Source organism: Bubalus kerabau, chromosome 21 (assembly GCF_029407905.1).
Source record: "Bubalus kerabau isolate K-KA32 ecotype Philippines breed swamp buffalo chromosome 21, PCC_UOA_SB_1v2, whole genome shotgun sequence".
NCBI classification, from domain to species: domain Eukaryota; kingdom Metazoa; phylum Chordata; class Mammalia; order Artiodactyla; family Bovidae; genus Bubalus; species Bubalus kerabau.
The window spans coordinates 57,821,459-57,840,000 of record NC_073644.1 but is presented as its reverse complement, the minus strand read 5'-3'; the positions used below and the strand labels follow the sequence as shown (position 1 = coordinate 57,840,000).

The following is an 18,542-nucleotide window of genomic DNA, read 5'->3' as shown; positions in this document are numbered from 1 at the left end:
TTGGGGTTTGCATATCCATGCATTTCTGTGGGGATGTGCTCTGGTGACCAACGTGTGTTTTAACCTAAATGGTTGGAGTTAAGTGTGATCAGCTATTTGTTCCACAAGCTTCCCGCTGAAGACTGCACAGCACTGAATTCCTTCTTTTTTTTTTTCCCAGTGACAAGTCAATTACTTGTTTAAATTCAGTTTGAACTCTCTGAACTGAGAGAGGCCAGAGGAAGCAGGTTTTCCCTGTGAATAAACAAAAGAAGAAAAATGTAAAATCATTCCAAAACACTGTGATTTTAGGTTGTGGAAAGAGTACAATTAAGCATTACAGCAGTTCTGATTTCTTCTTTTTTGAACTGGCAACTACATATAGGGTTTGCAAAATCAGTTTTCCTCTAACTCCCCAGCAAGGGCAGTAGTATAATCAGTGATATTTTAGAACAAACAAAGAAAAATGTGGATTTTCTGTTACCTTCAGTTATGAAGTGTTTCCATGACCATAGCCCCACAACATATTATTTCCTTCTTTCCGTAAAATATTGAACCTGTCCTGAACTGTGGACTTTGGAAGTCAAAACCTACCAAAAAAAAATCATAGCCCTAGAGCTATCAAAGGCTAAATCTTGAATATAAACTAGAGTGTAATTTTAAAAAAAAAAAACAGGTTAACTCCTCCTCAGGTGAGAGTATAATGACTTTGACCAACATGAATTGTGTGATTTCTTTTCTCTGTGGATGAGGGGTTTCAGTACAAATGAATCCCATTCTCAGCTACATAAAAAATTTGAAAGCACTACTACCTAACTATGGGAGAGAGGATTTTTGCAGAGAAAATCAGTAGTTTCTTTTAAGAGCTCTGAGCATAAGCATCTATCAGATTATTTCGCTATGTCTGTCCTCGTGGATAGCAATATCAGACGTTACCTGGTCCACCATAAGTACAGTTTTAGTTCTACATTTTGATTTTTATAACTGCTTACATATTCATTGAATAAGAATTTTAATAAGTAAGTATTTGGTCAGAGTCCACCTATCTAAAAATAAAGCCATTCCACAAAGATAAAATTATGGCAAATGAAATTGAAAACAAAAGTGGCGAAATTTCCTCCTAATGGTAATTTAAGATCGCATCATCAGCGCTCGCCCGCGTGTGCATGTGTTAAACGGTATAGAGAAACCTATAATTATTGTAATTGCTCTTTTCGCTTTACACTAACAAGCTTCAAACCATGTTTCAAACTAGTTGTTTTGAAATAGTTATTTGTCAAGTCATCAAATCTCAGAAAGTAAATGGTAATGAGCTTTATATTCTGACTGTTGGTCATAGGATATAGCTTTTCAACTCCATAAAGTTGAGAGAGGAGGACGGTTGTTCATTTTTTTCTGATATCAAGGCCAAAAAATAAAATTATTTCATGATTCCTCGCTAAGATGGAAAAAAAGAAACATTTTTAATTCCCAAATCTCTCAGTTGGGAATATGTTCTTAGGAGAAAGTTTTTCTCTGAATAAGTCAAAATCTCAGCCACCTAAATTGTTTGAAGCTAAAAATCAGGATATGAAGTGTTTAGCTTTTTTTTTTTTTTCAGGTACCACAGGAAGTGCTAACATAGGAAGCTTAATATCTAAATAGCACCAGTAATAATATTTTCCAGTGCATTTTACATATCTCCCTTTCTTGGTAAACCTCCCAGTTGGTCCTAGTAGCCTCATGCAGGTAGGAACTAGGTTTTAAAGTTTTCAGTAGTGTATCGACTATGTAAATTCCATTTAATATTTTTGGAAGCTATTTCATAGACTTACTATTTTCAGAAGCATGATTATAAATGAAACTAGCGGGTATAAGTGTATTACGTTAAAAAATGATTGTTTAGCTACTATTACAGAGCAAAAATTTGCTTAGGTTCAAACTAATATAATTTTTCAATTCCCCACTGATTCAAGAAAACAGGACATACCAAAGAGAAAAAAGCATGCAGGAAAAACTTCCTTAAGTGAGCATATTTTGGAGGATGGTTGACAATATAAATCATTTTAATTTACTCATTGTAAAATAACTATGAAGTTTTTCTTTTTTTCCTTCTGTGCCTGATTGCTTATGAGAAAATTGTGTTGATTTTGTTCTGTAGGTTTAAGTTGGTAAAAAAACTCACCAGACACATAATTTTGATATTGTGGCTACATTTTGTTCTTCTGCCTCTGATTAAATTTCCAAAAAATCGCTGTGTGAGATTCACAGATGCCAGTTTGAACATTACTCTGGGGCTAATTTCTTAGAAAAGATGGGCCAGTTACATATTTGGTTGATTTTATTCAATCTCTAATTTCTGGGGGGTTTGAGCATTTTGAAGATCGTGCTGCTAATTGCTGAGCATCCTTGGAGCGCTAGGTGATGGCACTGTTTCGAGGAGGATGAGGAGGAAGGGCAGAGGAGCGCAGGGGAGAGGGCCTAGGGAGAAGGGCGGCCAGGAGAGGGCTGGCAGCTGTTGCAGCCTGTAAATACCTTTCCCACTGATCTGCAGGAAGTCGTGCTGAAGAACCGCTTGTGTCCCATTCCACTCTAAATGTGGTTTGTATCACACTCCCTATTTGCGTTTTGTTGTGCTTTGTTGTTGTTGTTTTTTACCTGAGATTGCAATACCACTGCAGAGGCTTGAGAATTAGTGATTTCTTCCTGGTAACTTATTTTGTAAATGGCTTTTAGCAGAGTTTGATTTTAGACGTTGTCCTGTTTCTTTATTCTCAATGTTATGTGAGTGTTTTTAAGCCCACCTGCAACTTCTGTCACTGTGATGCCACTGAGGGAAAAAAAAATGCTTTTGTGTCATTTCTTTAGAATCACTGTGCAGGCTGTATATACGGTCAGCAACCTGCCATCAGGAGATTCATTTAAAAAAATCTTAATATCTAACCCCATGAAGATATATAGATAGGTTGTGACAGTCTTAGTAGTTGTTAGGATTTAGGTTTACTCTTATCTGAAAAGAAATGCAGGAAGGAAATATTTGTTCTGTATATCAAACAAATACTTAATAACTGAGAATCTCAGGACAGACAGCAGAGGACCACCAGGCTCTTTCCCCTTTTTCCTCTAGTATCATCAGTGTTACAAAAGAGCTGATTTTTCACAGTCAATAATTTTAGACTTAAGTCTTTCAGAGTTCGTATGTTTGAGGATTTAAATTAGCCGTTAGCACTTCAAATATAACTCTCAAGTGACATAGGGTAAAGTTATATGTGATAAAGTTTACTGATTACAACAATAAGATTTGGAACTCTGTGTATTTACAAAATGTTTATAATCTATTCAGGAAGTCGTCATAGTCCTTAAAAAAAGCAAGTATCTGTATATCAGGAAACACAGAGGAATAGTCACAAAGCTGAAAGAGCTACTTGTATGAAATAATTATATTTTGAAGTATGAAGTGATCTGCTAAAAAGCTATTCATGGAATTTTCAGAAAACTTCACTTGTTGGAGGCTTTTGAACATTTTAGCATCTGTAATAAACTATTTGGCACATTTACAGAATCATCTTACACATACAGATACTATTGCATTTTGTTCAGCAAAACAGATTTATTCTTCTGAAGAACCGTTCTTGAGGTTTGGGGCTTGAAAATGGTTTGAGAATTAGGTGTGACTGCATTTCAACTTTTCGAGACTTTTCTTTCTGCAGTGCTGAAGATTTAGGAGTTAGGTTCCAAACTACCACCTTTTATTAACAGATGTATTTATGTCACAATACCATATTCTGATTAGAATTTTTAACATTCACATTGCTGATATTTGGGTCTTTCCATTCCATGTTGCCTCAAGTCCATACTGAGTTGTCTTCAAATTCTTCTTCCTTATTTCTTCAAGAAAGCTGCACGTGTTAATCAGGGCATTTCATTCAAGAGTAACTTGACAGGGACACCATGCCTGTAACATTTTATTTGGGAGAGTATCCTGTTTAAAGGCGGCCCACCCCCAAATGGGGATGAAGAGTGGGCTGCAAACACCTGAGAAGTCAGGGGTGGGAGGAGTGTAGATGATGGTCTAATTTCAGACTCCACCGAGAAAATGCAGGCCGTGGCACCCTCCAGGGACCCGGAGCTGTGCTTTCCTGGAGACCAAATTACACTCCTCTGAAGAGAGGGCACATGGAGGTAATTGGTAGGACCGAGTGGGGAGAGTTGAATTCCAGCTGCTTCCATTGTAGCTGACCTGAAAATGAATAGGGGATGTTAAGAGTGGAGGCTAACATTTGACTTGGGTCTTTCACCTCCACAAACCTAAGGGTGAGAATTATCGAGTCCTGAATGACTGCACTGATAATGATCCTATTCAAGGGGGAATTGCTATGTTGGGGGAAAAGAGGACTCTCACACCATTTTAAAAATAGTTGATGCATTTACCAACCACAGTCCTGTTACTGTGGCCTCAAGAAAGTTTATCCACAGGATGGAAACACTCCTTGTTTTTATCGCCTGCGTCTTGGGTTCTCACCTCTTTGGGTACCATTTGTTAATGCTCATAATGAAAGACATTTGGAGGGTCCTGGAATCTCATCTCCAAGAAGGGAAGCAAGCAGTGGAGTGTCTACACTCCCTTTTCCCCACGATGTGTGCTTTTCTTTTTCTTTTTTTTTTTAAAGGAGAATGGTGCTGTATTACTCAATAGCTTTTCTCACGAATAAAACAAATTAAATTGATGTTACATGCATATTTAAACCCCATCCAGTTAAGTACTGACGTGATTAAAATAATCAAATGTATTACTTAAAAAATTAAAAAGGATAAATTCTGTACCCCATTATTTTATTGACTTTTAAATATAAATTGCAGAAATGTTTACATTCCTGATGGCATTATTAAGCTAAACTGACAAATCAGAGGAAAAAAAGTTGATTGCCCAGCACATTATTATTTCTGCACCTGTTATTACAATTCAGAAGTGGAGTCTCCACACACAGGAGCCGGATGGATGCTGTTTTCTTAGGCCTCCTTTGTGTGACGTGGGGGTTGGGATAAATGTTTAACAAGTGTAGTTTCACTTTGTAGTGCCTTTTTGCGTGTTGATGTGATTAAAAGACTACAATGTTTTTCATGTAGCTTTGAAATTAATATGCAAATAATAGGGGATGGTCGAGCTCTTCTGTACTAACTGCACTAAGCCTCCCTATGCAGAATGGCGGAGGGTGGGGGTGTGGTATCAGCTTTTTAGTCGACGTTGTTTAAGTATGTGTTTAGTTGCTAAGTCCTGTCCAACTCTTTGCGACCCCATGGACTGTAGCCCTGCAGGCCCCTCTGTCCATGGGGATTCTCCAGGCAAGAATACTGAAGTGAGTTGCCATGCCCTCCTCCCAAGCCAGGGATCTAACCCAGGTCTCCCACATTGCAGGCAGATTCTTTACCTTCTGAGCCACCTGGGGAGCCCTATTTATAAGTCTCGCCAACTTTTCATCTCTGCCTTGTGAATCTGTAAGGGAAAAGAAGGGAAGAAGAGGGGCATATCAAATTGATTTAGGTAGGGTTGCAGATCTGAGCTGAAAATCCTTGAGAATTTTCTTTTCTTGTTATGTATTGGCCAGGAGCTTGCTAGACTTTGAGTCAGTGTTTCAAACCATTGTCAGTAGTTTGGTTTGAAATATGTGTTTTTCTTTAGTTTATTTCCTCCTCGTCTTCATCATGCAGAATCATTTTTCAGACATCTGAGCATAGGTGGCAATGATTGTTGGTGAATATGATTCTAGAATTTTTTGGGTGTTCATTGTCCACAATTAACTTCACAGAGAAATCTAAACTTTCTGAGGCCAGTAGAATAAATAATGCCCTATTCTATTTTTTTTTCTTTTTTAGGTTATTTGAGAATGTCATTATGTTCCTAGAAATGTAATAACATTAGATTTGGACTGAGATAGTTTGAGTTTGTAAAGAAGCGGTTAAAATGCTGTTATTTCCTCCTGGAAGATACTAATCAACACTGTTCATATGAGTTCAGATTTTGTCCTGTGTAATAATTTAAATTCCTAGGTTTTAATAACACTTAATGTGTAGCATGGATCCCACTTAATCTCCCTCCTGGCTTCACAGCAAAATGTTTACATGAGTGAACTGTCAATTTTTATATCAGCTATTTAACTTCTGTCTTTCCAGAGTTAATACTATTTCCATAATTAAGCATATTCAACAGTTAGTTCCATCAGAGTATATCTTTAAGATGCTGTTCTTGTCTATTTTCAAAGCCATCTGTTGGCTAGGTCAGCAGAGAAATGGGGGCCTGGTTTTATTTTAAGGCAAGTAAGTTATTACTCTACTATTGTATTAGACGTTAAGCTTCAGAGAGAGTAAAAGATAAAATCCCATCATATTTTCAGTTTGTTACATTTGCAGCAGAAATATGCGTGCCCAAATTGGTTATTCTCAGCTCATGACAGCTGTGATATTTAAAGTGGTCACAGCTGTTGTGACTTAAAATTGATTTTTCTATTAACACCTGAGAAAAAGACCTGTGCCGTATTAGAAACTTAAATAAGGTAACTGTAAAATTAGATAGGTTGATGTGAATCTGGTAATCGTCCTTCCCAGAGGTTGCAAAGTGCAGCAAACCTCTTGCATGCTTGCAGGGAATGAGCTGAAACTGCTCGAAATAGATCCATGATTGTTAAATGCATTTACCTTTCAAAGAATTCATGTAATAGCAGATCTTCTTGGCCCAACTTCCAGCATCGGTTGCTAATAAAACCTTTAAGGATTCAGTTGACTTAATTAAACTCCAGAAGGATGACTTACATGAATCATTATGAGATCCTAACCTCTCAACTTTTTTTTTTTTCCACCTTTCAGCTATGACACTGAAAAATGCAAACCCACACTAAGTTGTTCCTTATGGAGGAAGTTTTGGTTTTATGACCCTTTTCTCCATTGTTTTTAAATTATGAAGAAAAACAGATGAAAAAGGAGAAACAAATTATGCCTAAGCAAATTATTCCTAGGCTAGCACTTGTCTGGGGAATCTGTCATACATTTTTTCAGGATCCCTTGACAGGTCTGCTTTAACCTGATTTAGAAAGAGATGGTGCGTCCTTCATGTGTTTGGCTGTGCTATGTGGATGGTGACCTTCTCAGGACACTCAGTGTTGGAATCTTGAATGTGTTAGGAGATCAGTCACCTATTTAACAATAACCTAGGCAAGTTTTGGTATTGGGATAGTTTCACATTTTGAAGTGGATGATATGGTGTATAAAATACGTAGCTGGCCTGATGCGGAATTATTTATAGATAATCGTGCCTTCTCAGATGCATTGCCAGTAGGGAGCTATGTAGATTAAACTCCTTGGCTGGTCCTAGGCTTTTTACCTGTGTAACTCAATCAGAATTGAAAGCATGACAGCCTTTATGATGATAAATGTATGGTCAGATCAGAGAAAGGACGGATGGATGGGTGGATAGATGGATAGATGACATAACTAGACAGTAATAGATAATCCCAATTATTTTATTACTCAACTTGCTTATTCATCAAAAATTTACATATACTATTTTGATTGTTTAGAATACATTTGTGGAAAATAATAAACATTTCCCATCACATAATCAAATCACAGTACAGATGGTTCCAAAAGTTCTAGAATGAACATAGGTTATTTGTTTCCCAGTAATAAGCTAGAACTGATGAGCACCACAAGATCAAAAGATAAACACGTCACTTATGAAGTGATCAGGAATACAAGTGGATATTTTCTTGTTTGACTGAAGGAAGATACTTCTAGCGAGGACCATTGTTTCCGTGAAGATTTATGAAAATGAAAGTGGGTATTCAACATACTCTGATTGCAGATAGATATCTTTGGGGAGCATGGCACGCCCCCCCAGGGGACACAGGGCAGTATCTGGAAAACTTGTGATTGTCCCCACAGCAGGAGTGGAGTGAGGGCTTGCGCCTGTCGTTCAGTGGGTAGAAGCCAGCGGCGCTGTCCATCACCCCGTAGTGCGGAGGGCAGCCCCTGCTCATGCCGAAGTGGAGAAGTCCTGCTTTACAAGTCATGTATCTGGATCTGAGTAATTAATTCCTGGCGTGCTGAACCACCTTATGAATGATGGTAGCTTCCTTTTCTTTTTTCTTCCTTCCTTTCCTTTCTTCTCTTCTCTTTTCCTTTTCTTTTCAAACACTTCTCTCTTCTCTAGAATAACGCACTACAGTATTACCCAGGTATTTTCATTATGTACCATTGAAAATGCGAAATTTTATTTCCGATGTTGTAAATATAGTACATTATTTGCGAATCAACTGGAATGGCTTCCAAACAACTGTTAAGATATGTTGAGTGAGGGATGGTATGGGGAGGGAGGAGGGAGGAGGGTTCAGGATGGGGAACACAGGTATACCTGTGGTGGATTCATTTCAATATTTGGCAAAACCAATACAATATTGTAAAGTTTAAAAATAAAATAAAACTAAAAAAAAAAAAATTAAAAAACAAAGAGGAAAAAGGAACCTTAAAAAAAAAAAAAAAGATATGTTGAGTCAATAAGGTACATTTCTCCATAGCCTGAACATACATTGATATCTTACTTTTCAAAATACCTTGTAGTATAACCATTGGTGTATTGGACTCATCCAAAAGGAAAACATTTTTACCATTAATTTTTTTCTGCAGAACATAAAAAGGAAATAAATAAGCATAAAGAAACTAATAAAGTTGAGTATTTTGGCAATAAGGATATTTTTGCATCATTAACCAGGTCCTCTGGACCAAGGAACGTTTAAAGATGAAAACCAACATTAAAGACTTTCTGTTCAGCTTTCCCAATAGCACAGCTTCTTTCTCCACCCACAACTGGGGATCTCTCTCCCTGCCACTGCTGTGCTTCCATCAGTGTTGGATAACTCTTGGCAGTGATTTGGAAGTGATTTTAAAACCTTGGTTGCCTTCCCTAGCATCCTGGGGAGGAAGGTAGCGGTATCTGGTGGCAGAGTCTTACCCGTGCCAACTTGTGGAACCCAGAAGCACACCGTGTGTCTTAGACGCCAAGGTGTGGAGAGAGCTGCCAGGTCTGACAGTAACTGCTGCTGCTCTTCAGCTTCCTCCACATGCCATGCAGGGCTCTCCAGGGCTCCAGGAAATAGGGGTGGCAGCCATTGGGGTGGCAGCTCTGATTGCAAGTCTGTCTTTGGTGTAGGATATGCTCTCAGTTGGGCTTCCCTGGTGACTCAGTGGTAAAGAATCCACCTGCCAATGCAGGAGACTTGGGTTCAATCACTGGGTCAGGAAGATACCCTGGAGAAGGAAGTGGCAATCCACTCCAGTGTTCTTGCCTGGGAAACCCCATGGACAGAGGAGCCTGGCGGGCTGCAGTCCATGGGGTCCCGAAAGAGTTGGACACAACTTAGTGACTAAACGACAGAGAACGACAACACGCTTCCACTGATCACCCAGCCCATTGGCTGCTCCATTTCAATTATACCTCACACGTATCCTCAGACTCTGCACTGGGAACCTTCCTGTTCCCTAACTAGCTCAGTGCAGCACAGTTCTGTGAAATCACACTGATGCCTTTGGGTTTTACTGTGTCTGTCAGAACTGAAGCTGTTTTATGAGATGGCCCTAAGTTTACATCTATTTTGGTGGGGTTTCTATTTTTTATTGCATAGAGTTGACTGTGTTCAAAGTGAACAGCGGAATGTGTAAATATGTTTATGCGTATGTCAGGCAGGACATAAAGAGGAGCATTTTTGATGATCATTTCATTGATTTGGGTGTTTCTGGGAGATAGTAATTTTTTAAATTGCAAATTTGCTTTAAGTTAGAGCTCTTTGAAAAAGCATAGATCTTTTACTTTTGATCAATCATCGATTATCTGTGTTGGACTCTCAATAACATTCTTCTGTTCAAGTTTCATTCTCTGAATATTAGAATTACAACTTGCCTATGCATTGCTTTTGGAATGTTATTCAGAGAGCCTGCTTTTGTGATATTTGTCAGATATGTATGGAGTCTAAAAATCAGTCTTACTGTGAATTTCTGTAATTACTAGGAAAGTGGTTTACAGCTGAAATAAAGCTTTCAGTAAATACTTCATTGTAGCGATAATTAATATTTAATACAGCACACATGCAAGCCTCAATTCTTTCTGATTGCTTTCTCAAACACCTTCCAATTTAATCCTTCCTGCATCTCAGTAACATAAATGGTCCAAATGTTGTTAACCCAGTTTGCAGTCTGGGTAGAAAAGTCGGTTCCTCAGCGACACTGGCCGCATTTCATGTGCTCGGAAGTCGCGTGTGGTGGCGGTCAGTGGCTGCTGTTTTGGACAGCACAGATACAGAACGTTTGCGTCATTGGAGAAGGTTCTTTTGGACACTGCTGGTCTGGGAAATGATAGTGTTACAGGATTAACTCACTTGCTCAAGATCACATGGATTATAACAGAACTAGAGGCACCTCGGCTATGTATTTCAGCGTTTTTATGAATTTTCATAGCTTTATGCTCAGCACACATCTGAAGTTAAGAATGGATCTTTTAGTGCTACCTAACATTTTAGTGAATGTGCATATTATCTGTGTTCATCTTTTTTTAATTTAAAGTTTTATATTTAAAATGGATAACCAGCAAGGACCTACGGTATAGCACATGGAACTCGGCTCAATGCTGTGTGGCAGCCTAGAAGAGAGGGGAGTTTGGGGAGAATGGTTACTTGTATATGTATGGCTGAGTCCCTTCACTGTTTATCTGAAACTATCTCAATGTTGTTTATCAATCGTCTGTATCCCAGTACAAAATAAAAAGTTTAAAAAATTTAAAAAATAAATTTAAAGCTTAATATAAAGAAACTTTTTAAAGGATACTGCCCTTTGCCTGGGATACTGCCCCTTGTCTGTCTGCACACAGTCGGACCTTGAATCTCCCTTCTCTGAATAAGAGGTTCTCCATGAGAGGGACTGTGTCTTAATGCATCTTTATATACTTGTTACCATACTGTGAACAACCAAAAAATGTTTACACGGTCAAATGAATGAGCCACCCATGCACCAGACATGCCTATGCCTGTAGTCTTGCCTACAGTTAGGCAAGACTCTTAACGTAGCATGTTGCCTGAGAGCTGACCTCTGCGGAATTTAGAGAACTCAGACCTTTGCTCTGGCTATTCTAGTACAAAGCAGAATTTTATTAAAAGAAAAATAATCATGTGTATTTATTCATATAATCCAAATACATCTTCATAATAAGTGAAAAAGTCTGTACGTCTCATGCCTTAACACTCATTTAGTCCCTAACTTGATTTCATGGTTTTGAAGTCTTCATATCTTCCGGACAAACTTTCAGTCATTTAGATAGGGCAGGTTCAAAGATTAACATGTGGATTGCTTAAATAATATTTCTTGAATAAACCAGTTTGTATTGAAAGCTTTTATTTAATGTTGTGTTTCTTAAGATTCCTCCAATCCACCATAGCCCAGTAGGATATCTTTGGTAGAATGAATGAAAGAATAAAAATGTCTCTTTTCATTCCTTTGCATCATTAAGTTGGAGAAATGGGAGTGTTGGTGGTACGATGACCACCTTCATTCAGTGTGCGCATTCAGAATTGTGTGGACTACTCTTCAGTTTATGTCCATGTATAATAGTGGGCTAGCCCTAGGGTGTTATAAAGCATGGGAATGGGGGTTTGTGACTTATACCTGTACTGTATTCATAGATGAGATGATTGCAGATTGTCCCATCCTCCTCTTGTTGGAAGCACCAGGAGCCTGTATAGTGGCATGTCCTGGCTGATGCTTTGTCCTTGAACTTCTGATGGTAACACAAGTCATCATTCCTCTTGGTAATGATTGTGGTATTGAGAGGCATTTGTGTTCTGTGCACTCTTTCAGCTGGTACCATGTTTAGTTCCTGTTATGCAAATATGGCTTTAAACTTAGAAATTCCAATTTGCATTAATATTTTGGTTTCATATAGCTAGCTATTGCATTTCACAAACAAGTGCATTTTAATGAGTATTGGCAGAATGTAGAAAAAATGTTATTCATTAAATTCTATTGTAGAAAATGCAGTCGTTGGTTGCCAGAATCATTAAGACAAAATATAATGTGTGTTGAGGCCACAGGATATTCCTCTTCAAGAATGTTTGGCCCTTATGGCATTCAGTGCTATTCTTACATCCATAGAAGATGGGGGTTGTTACTGTAAAAAAGAAGCCAGGGTACCACTGACATTTGGGTTTATTTTTTAAATGTAAGCATACTTTGTTTTTTTTTATATTTGCCATAAGACCATAAGGAATTCACCTCTGAGTTAATGGGAAGGACTTTAAAAGTCATAAACACCAAGTTGTAAAGTAGTGTCTTACATTTTGATGTTCACCCCTAAAATGGGTTTTTTTGCAGTTTTATTATTATTATTTTCCTTCCTGAGATTTTTATAAAAATTCAGAATGGTAGGCATAAAATTTTGTGATGGGCAATATGTGGGAAAAATAAAAATTTTGCAACTGGATTTTCAAAAACGAACTATTTTAACACATGGACCTTTAAATGCTGCTGTCATGCTGCCATAGCTTGTGGTCCCTAATTATAATGAGCTTTTTTGGTGGTGTTATGGCAGTTGTTTTTTTTCCTCCCCAGTCTTCAACTCACTTTTCCCAGAAGGAGAGTTCCAAGCCTTTGAAAATTCTCATGATTTTGCAAATCCACTCTATTTTTGTCTAGAATACAGGAAAGTTAAAACTGTGGCTGGTATGATGCCATGTTTTGAATCCAATTTTAAAGCAACCCTTTGCAACCCGGGGAGTGGAGCTGACATCTTTGTATCTGTAATGAAGATAATTATACCTGCAAGGTGACATCACTCTCGAAGTAACAAATGCAGTCGAAAACTGAGTCTCTGGTCCTCTCTGAATTCTGTAGACCACTTTTGGCATTTAACACTAAACTCCTCTTTCATGCTTGTCGTTTGAGAAGTTGCTTTCAGATGAATTTACTAAAGCTGACTGACACAGGGTTAAATTAATTCTTTTCTTTATTACTCAAAGTGATACAGACCTTTCTTGGACTAATGTAGCTTAATTAGTGGTCAATTAAAACTGAACATTGCTGAATTGAAGTTCTTTGATCAAACTCCCTGGCATGAGTTCTCTTTCTTTAACTAGCCACCATCTTGAATTCATTTGGAATCAGTAGTATAAACAAGTTTAAAACTGGTTCTTTTATAAGAAAGTCAGCAGGCTTGTATAGCTGTGGTTTCTTTTTTTACTTCTGTAGGCGGCAATTCAAAGGCATGCTAAATGAAAACAGTACTACACCCTAAAAAAATACATTTTTAAAAGTAACACTAAGTAGTCAGAAAACAGTCAGTACCCCCACCTCTTTATTCTAGACAGAAGATAAATTTCCCAATTTCAGTGGTTAATTTTGTCATCATGAAGAGGACTAAAAGAAAGCTCCCGGTCCTCACAAAGTCCACGGTGAAACAAACAACAAGCAAAAATCAAGCTGTGACTTGGGAGGAAGATGGTTCAGGCACCATTACAACATATATGCAGAGATTTGACCTAAATTTAGTGTTCATTTCCTACAGGAGAGTATTTCCTCTCTTTGCCTTTGGAGTGGAGAAATCAGATAGTTTTCGTCACTTACCTGTTGATTTCACCATTTCTTTGCCGGGCCTGTTGTTATCAATGAGAACTGGTGGTGTGGTGGTATTTCCTACTGATTGCCAGGTTGAAACACATGTTGCTTTTCTTAGAATTTGGGTGCAATTTTTAAAAAAAGAAAACAAAAGAGGGATGTGGGGGAGCCAGGAATTGGGACAGGAGAGAATCACTAAATATTTGTAAGTAGATCAGCCTCTCTGGCAGGCTGCGGTCCATAGGGTTGCAGAGTCAAACAGGACTGAAGAGACTTAGCACACACGCGCATGTCTTAATATTTAACGTGCCTGTGTTCTAGTGGAAACATAAATCGATACCATTCCATAATCCCAGTTGTGGAAAGCCTCAGAGCCTAAAAATAACAGAGCTGGCATTCCATTAGTGCTATATATTTTAAAGTATTAATTAAAACTGGCACTTTTGTGCTGGAAATAAAAGTAATAGATTAGGTTTAAATAGAGCATTTGAGCAGTCTGGAATGGCTTCTTTTAAGTTCAGAGGTTTTCACAGAGGAGAAAAGTACAGGGAAGTTTTGGAAGTGGCCATGTCATTTTTTCCCCATAAATACAAAATTTTTATAGTTCTCATTATTTATATCCCAAAATTACAGTTATAACCAATAATTAAGATAAAAATTTCATCACTTGACAGAAAGAGGAATTGTTTTGAGTCCTTGTGCCTTTCAGCCCTCTCTTGTGCTCTCTCCCTAAAGGGCTGATTAGAATGTAATAATTGGGGATGATAGCGGGAGGAAAAGGACAATTCCATTTAATTAAAGATAATTTATTTTACTTTAAATCGGTGATGTCCCACATGAATAAGAGTAGATTTAGCAGATAGGTTTATTAATGGGTACTGACACCGCAGTCGACAGAGAAAGCAAACATTTTCTTGCCCTGTTGTTTTTATTGTGTGTCTGCACCTGATAGGGGCTGTCATCTGACTTACAGAGCTGTAGACTTCTCCCCCACATACGCAATTATTGGTTTATCAGGGAAACCCGCTTGAGCCTCTTCTGAATTAAAAAAAAAAAAAAAGAGGCCAGGAGCTGGAAAAGCTGCTGAAATTCTCAGGACTCCCATTGGAAATGCCATCTCCTCCTGTGACATTTTCTTGACTGATCTTTGAAATAATCTGGTTCCCAGATATCAGGGTAACTTCAGCATTTTGAATGAAGAGTGTCAGATTTCTGTTGGTCTAGGCAAAGTGCTTGCATGAATATTCCTTTAAGAGAACAGGTAGCTTGCACACCATAGATATGAAAAGTGTCACAGAGTGGTCGTTTGCACTGCGTAGGTTCATCTGTGAGACATGATACTGTGGAGAAAGTGAGGTCCTTGTGTCATATTTTTATTGTTGTCTCATGCGTTGCAAATAGATCCTGGAAATTAGGGAAATGTTTTAAGGTTAGAAAGCGGATTCTAACAACACATGGCACTTTTTTTCACATCGTCTTCTCAGCCTGTGACGGTGTTTTAAATGGAATACCTCCAGCAACACTGTGTTCGTAATTCAGTAAATCCTAAAGTACTTTATGCTTCAGGCAAACTGCATTGTTTTCCAGTTTTTACTTGATCTTTCGTGCTGTTGTATTGATCCCTCTTGCCCTCGTATCACATTCCTGTGCTTTTATCTCTGTCTTCTCTTGTTCAGTCGTTTCTGGGCCCCTGCCTGGTACGTTTCATTCATTTTTCTTCTCGGAATGAAATCCAGGTCCCTTGGCCACTTCTTTCTGTCCAGAGCTCCCATGCACATCGGCCCTCTGGTTTTCCTCACATTCGTTTCTTTTTCTACCTGTTGCCCTCCTTTTTCTCTGCAGTTCCTGTAGGCTGGTTTCCTTGTCTCACCTCCTCAGATTTCAGCACCTTGTCTTTCTAGCTTGATTTCAAAAATGAGTTCTATCATAATTATGTTTTCAAAATGAAGGGAAGGAATGAGGTTTTTCTGTCTTTTTTGGAGGTAAAGATCATGGTGATTCGAATCTTTCTTCAGTTTTAAGCCAGATGGATTTATTTTACCCTGTTCTGCCATTTTACTATTCCAAATGGATGTTAGATCAGGGGTGGTGTTACTCAAGGATTAATATTCATCAAGTCTTGATTGCATTAACCTTCCTTCTCCTCAGCCAAAGCATCTTATTCCTGTTTTTGTCCACATAATTGGTTGGTTTTAATAACCTGATCGCTCCAGCCTTGTTTTACTCTGAATCCCTGTCTCTTTTATCCATCTCTTTTTAAAATCATTCTGGCATACCTCGCTTTACCTTTTATCTTTTTTTCTTCTATAATTATTATTGAAAGCATGATAGCTTTCCCCAAATTCTGCTAACAAATAATACTAGAAAAGAGGAAATTTGCATGTAATGTTTTTTTGTTGAGCATTGGGGAATTCTACTTGGATTTTGAAATTCTACTAACTTTCTCCCCCCAAGTTGTATAGTCATGATTCTGAGTAATGGGGAGAGGAAGGCCAGTGTTCAAGACTGATCCTTAATTAACAGTAAAACCCCTACATAGCCATATTGGTGAGGGAGAACGGTCCTAGATTTGCAGTGGGTGACCTCGGTTGTCCTTGTTGGTTTGTAGACTGACGGGTTCAGGGCTCTGTGTGTGTGTATGTGTCTTGTCTGTCTGCTGGAAGCTGGGGAGGGTAGAGGGCGATCACTGTGGCTCGCCGCTGTTACTGTCAGCGCCTCCTGCTGGCCTGGAAAGAAAAAGGTACTTGGCTCACAGCGAAGACCTGTCTTCCTGACCCAGGCTGGGTGCGGGGGTGAGATGGTTCCTCTCTCCTGTCCCATTTTCAAGCTGTTTTCCTTCTTTTCTGTCTGTTCCGTCTTTCTCCAGCAGTAATTTCTCTTGTCGTTTCCAGACACCTTCAGCCTCTGACTCTCCCTGTCCTCCTCCACTTCCCTGCTCTCACCGGACCCCATTCCATGGGAGCCCATCCCTCTGCATGGCAGTCATCTAGATGAAATGCTCTGGTTAGCTTGCCTCTCCCGAGGACCTTCTGTGTCCTTTGGAAAATGTCACACATGTTGAAAAATACATACAGGAAAGGACAGCTCCCCTACCCCAAACCAGGAACCCCCCCCCCCACTTCTATTCTGGAAAGCAGGCTTCCAGGGCGAGCAGCCTGCTGTATTCCCTGGAGGTGACAGGAACTGGGAGTGGCTGGGGGAGGCTGCTGAACGGGGTCCAGATGCAGCCCCAGCCGAGGGGAAGCCTGGCGCTTGGTCATCCGGGTGGCGGGCCCACCTCCCCTGCTCCATGCCCTCCCCCCAGCCTCACCCTGGGCCCTCCCACCCCGAGGCGAGCCCCAGGCCTCGCAGCAGATGTCTGCGGGCCCGACTCTCCTGAATCCAGCATGAAGTTCCCTCTCTCCCTCCCGTTAGGAACTCTGTGCTGTGGCCCTGCTTGCTCCTTGTCTGTCAGATCGCACTTCTGATGCTGTCAGCCATGTCTGACCAATCAGCAAACAACACCACAGGATGAAATTTAAACAAGGCAGATGCTCAGATACAGGGTTATGTTGACTGGACCTCCAAGGGAAGGCAGAGGTAAGGTCAGAGTCTCCCCCAGTGGGTCTCCCGAGCCTCCCTGATTGGACACCGCGGAGCCCCACTCTGCTGCTTCGGCTTGTATGTCACCCATTTGCTTTGCGCTGCTCCTTTCTCCCCCTGCCACTCACCAGAGCTTTTGTTTTCATCTGCGGCCCCCCGTTCCCTTCCTGCCCTTCGTTGATTCGCTGCCTTTGCTCTTGGATCGGTGCTGAGTGGCATCACGAATGATGCTAGGTTGCCTCTAGGCTGAGGGTCCTTGGCGAACACCACCGTGTTCAGGGTTTCCGTGGTCACACTTGAAGGAGGAGAGGTCTGCTGAGAATCTGGGCAAAGGGATGGGATTGATCGGCCTGATGTATTTTCCCTCTGGGACAGTGGAATTTATCATTGGGCTACAACCAGGGTTTTCTTTCTTACCATGGAGATGCATGGAATTGTAAATGGAGTTTAAATCATCTTTGGGGTGGGGGGTGTTTTAATTAGAAAATATAGAAATAGGTACGACCTAAATGAGGGTGAATCAGCCAGTTCTTGAGCATTGGGGGAATGAGAAAGAAAATTGGTAATTGCACCCCCCTTTACGGTTGGTGTGGTTGGCTTACAGGGTGAGACTGCTCGCAAAAGACGCAGTTCTATCCTCTTACTCCTCTGTTTCAAAGCAGTCAGTTGGTCCATTTTATAACGTAGAATGTTTACAGGGTTCTGTGTCCCCTAGTCCCATCTGGAAAATATTTAAACTTCATAAGATCTGTAAGACTAAAATATCACATATAATGGGATAGGCAGAAGGAAGGAAAATGAGACCCATTGCGTGTGTTTAGAGTAAGTTAGTTGTTTGTTCAGAAGCGGCTGCTAGGAGAATTGGAACAAATAGCTCGTGTGCGGTGACTGGTGGGGTCCAGGGCTGTACATTTCACCACAGAATGAGCCTCAGTTTGTAAAACTGACATTCTGTTGTGACTTCTAAATCCAAACAAATCTCTGCAAATTTCTGCCCGATCGAGTTAATAAGAAAATATATACATGCAGAGGCGAGAGCCCCTTGCTACTTGCAGTTCTGTCAATGTCGGTGGAAATAAGAGATGTTTTTTGTACCTACTGTATTACATTCAACCAGCAATTGCCAGGACCTCCAGCTCAGCAAGTTTTCTGGATTTCTTTTTCTCCCCCTTCGATGAGAACAATGGGATGCAAAAAAAAAAAGCTTCGGAAAAGGAGCTGGGCAGATTTCTTCTAATTGCCTGGTAATTGGAAAGTGGTTTTTCCTTTCTCACTATCTTCCTTGCAGGATGAGAGCAAGGCAGATGTGGCGTCGTGAGAACAGCCTCCTCCAGGCCGGATGTGCGCTGGGACCGGGG

General features: G+C 39.8%; 1 protein-coding gene across 22 annotated transcripts in view; it reads left to right on the top strand.

Annotated features, from left to right (window-relative positions):
• Positions 1 to 18,542, top strand: part of TCF4 (transcription factor 4) — a 386,429-nt gene that overhangs the window by 278,835 nt on the left and 89,052 nt on the right. The window contains exon 1 of one of the 22 annotated variants that reach the window (XM_055559677.1): positions 2,541 to 2,559. The exons of 20 other annotated variants lie outside the window; for them this stretch is intronic. Coding sequence is in view for 1 of the 2 variants with exons in the window: in XM_055559675.1 (XP_055415650.1) it covers positions 4,135 to 4,140 (6 nt within the window). In the remaining variant the exon portion in view is untranslated. Of the gene's footprint in view, positions 1 to 2,540; positions 2,560 to 4,014; positions 4,141 to 18,542 lie in introns of those variants that run through there. One more of the 22 variants, XM_055559675.1, reaches the window with a different exon arrangement.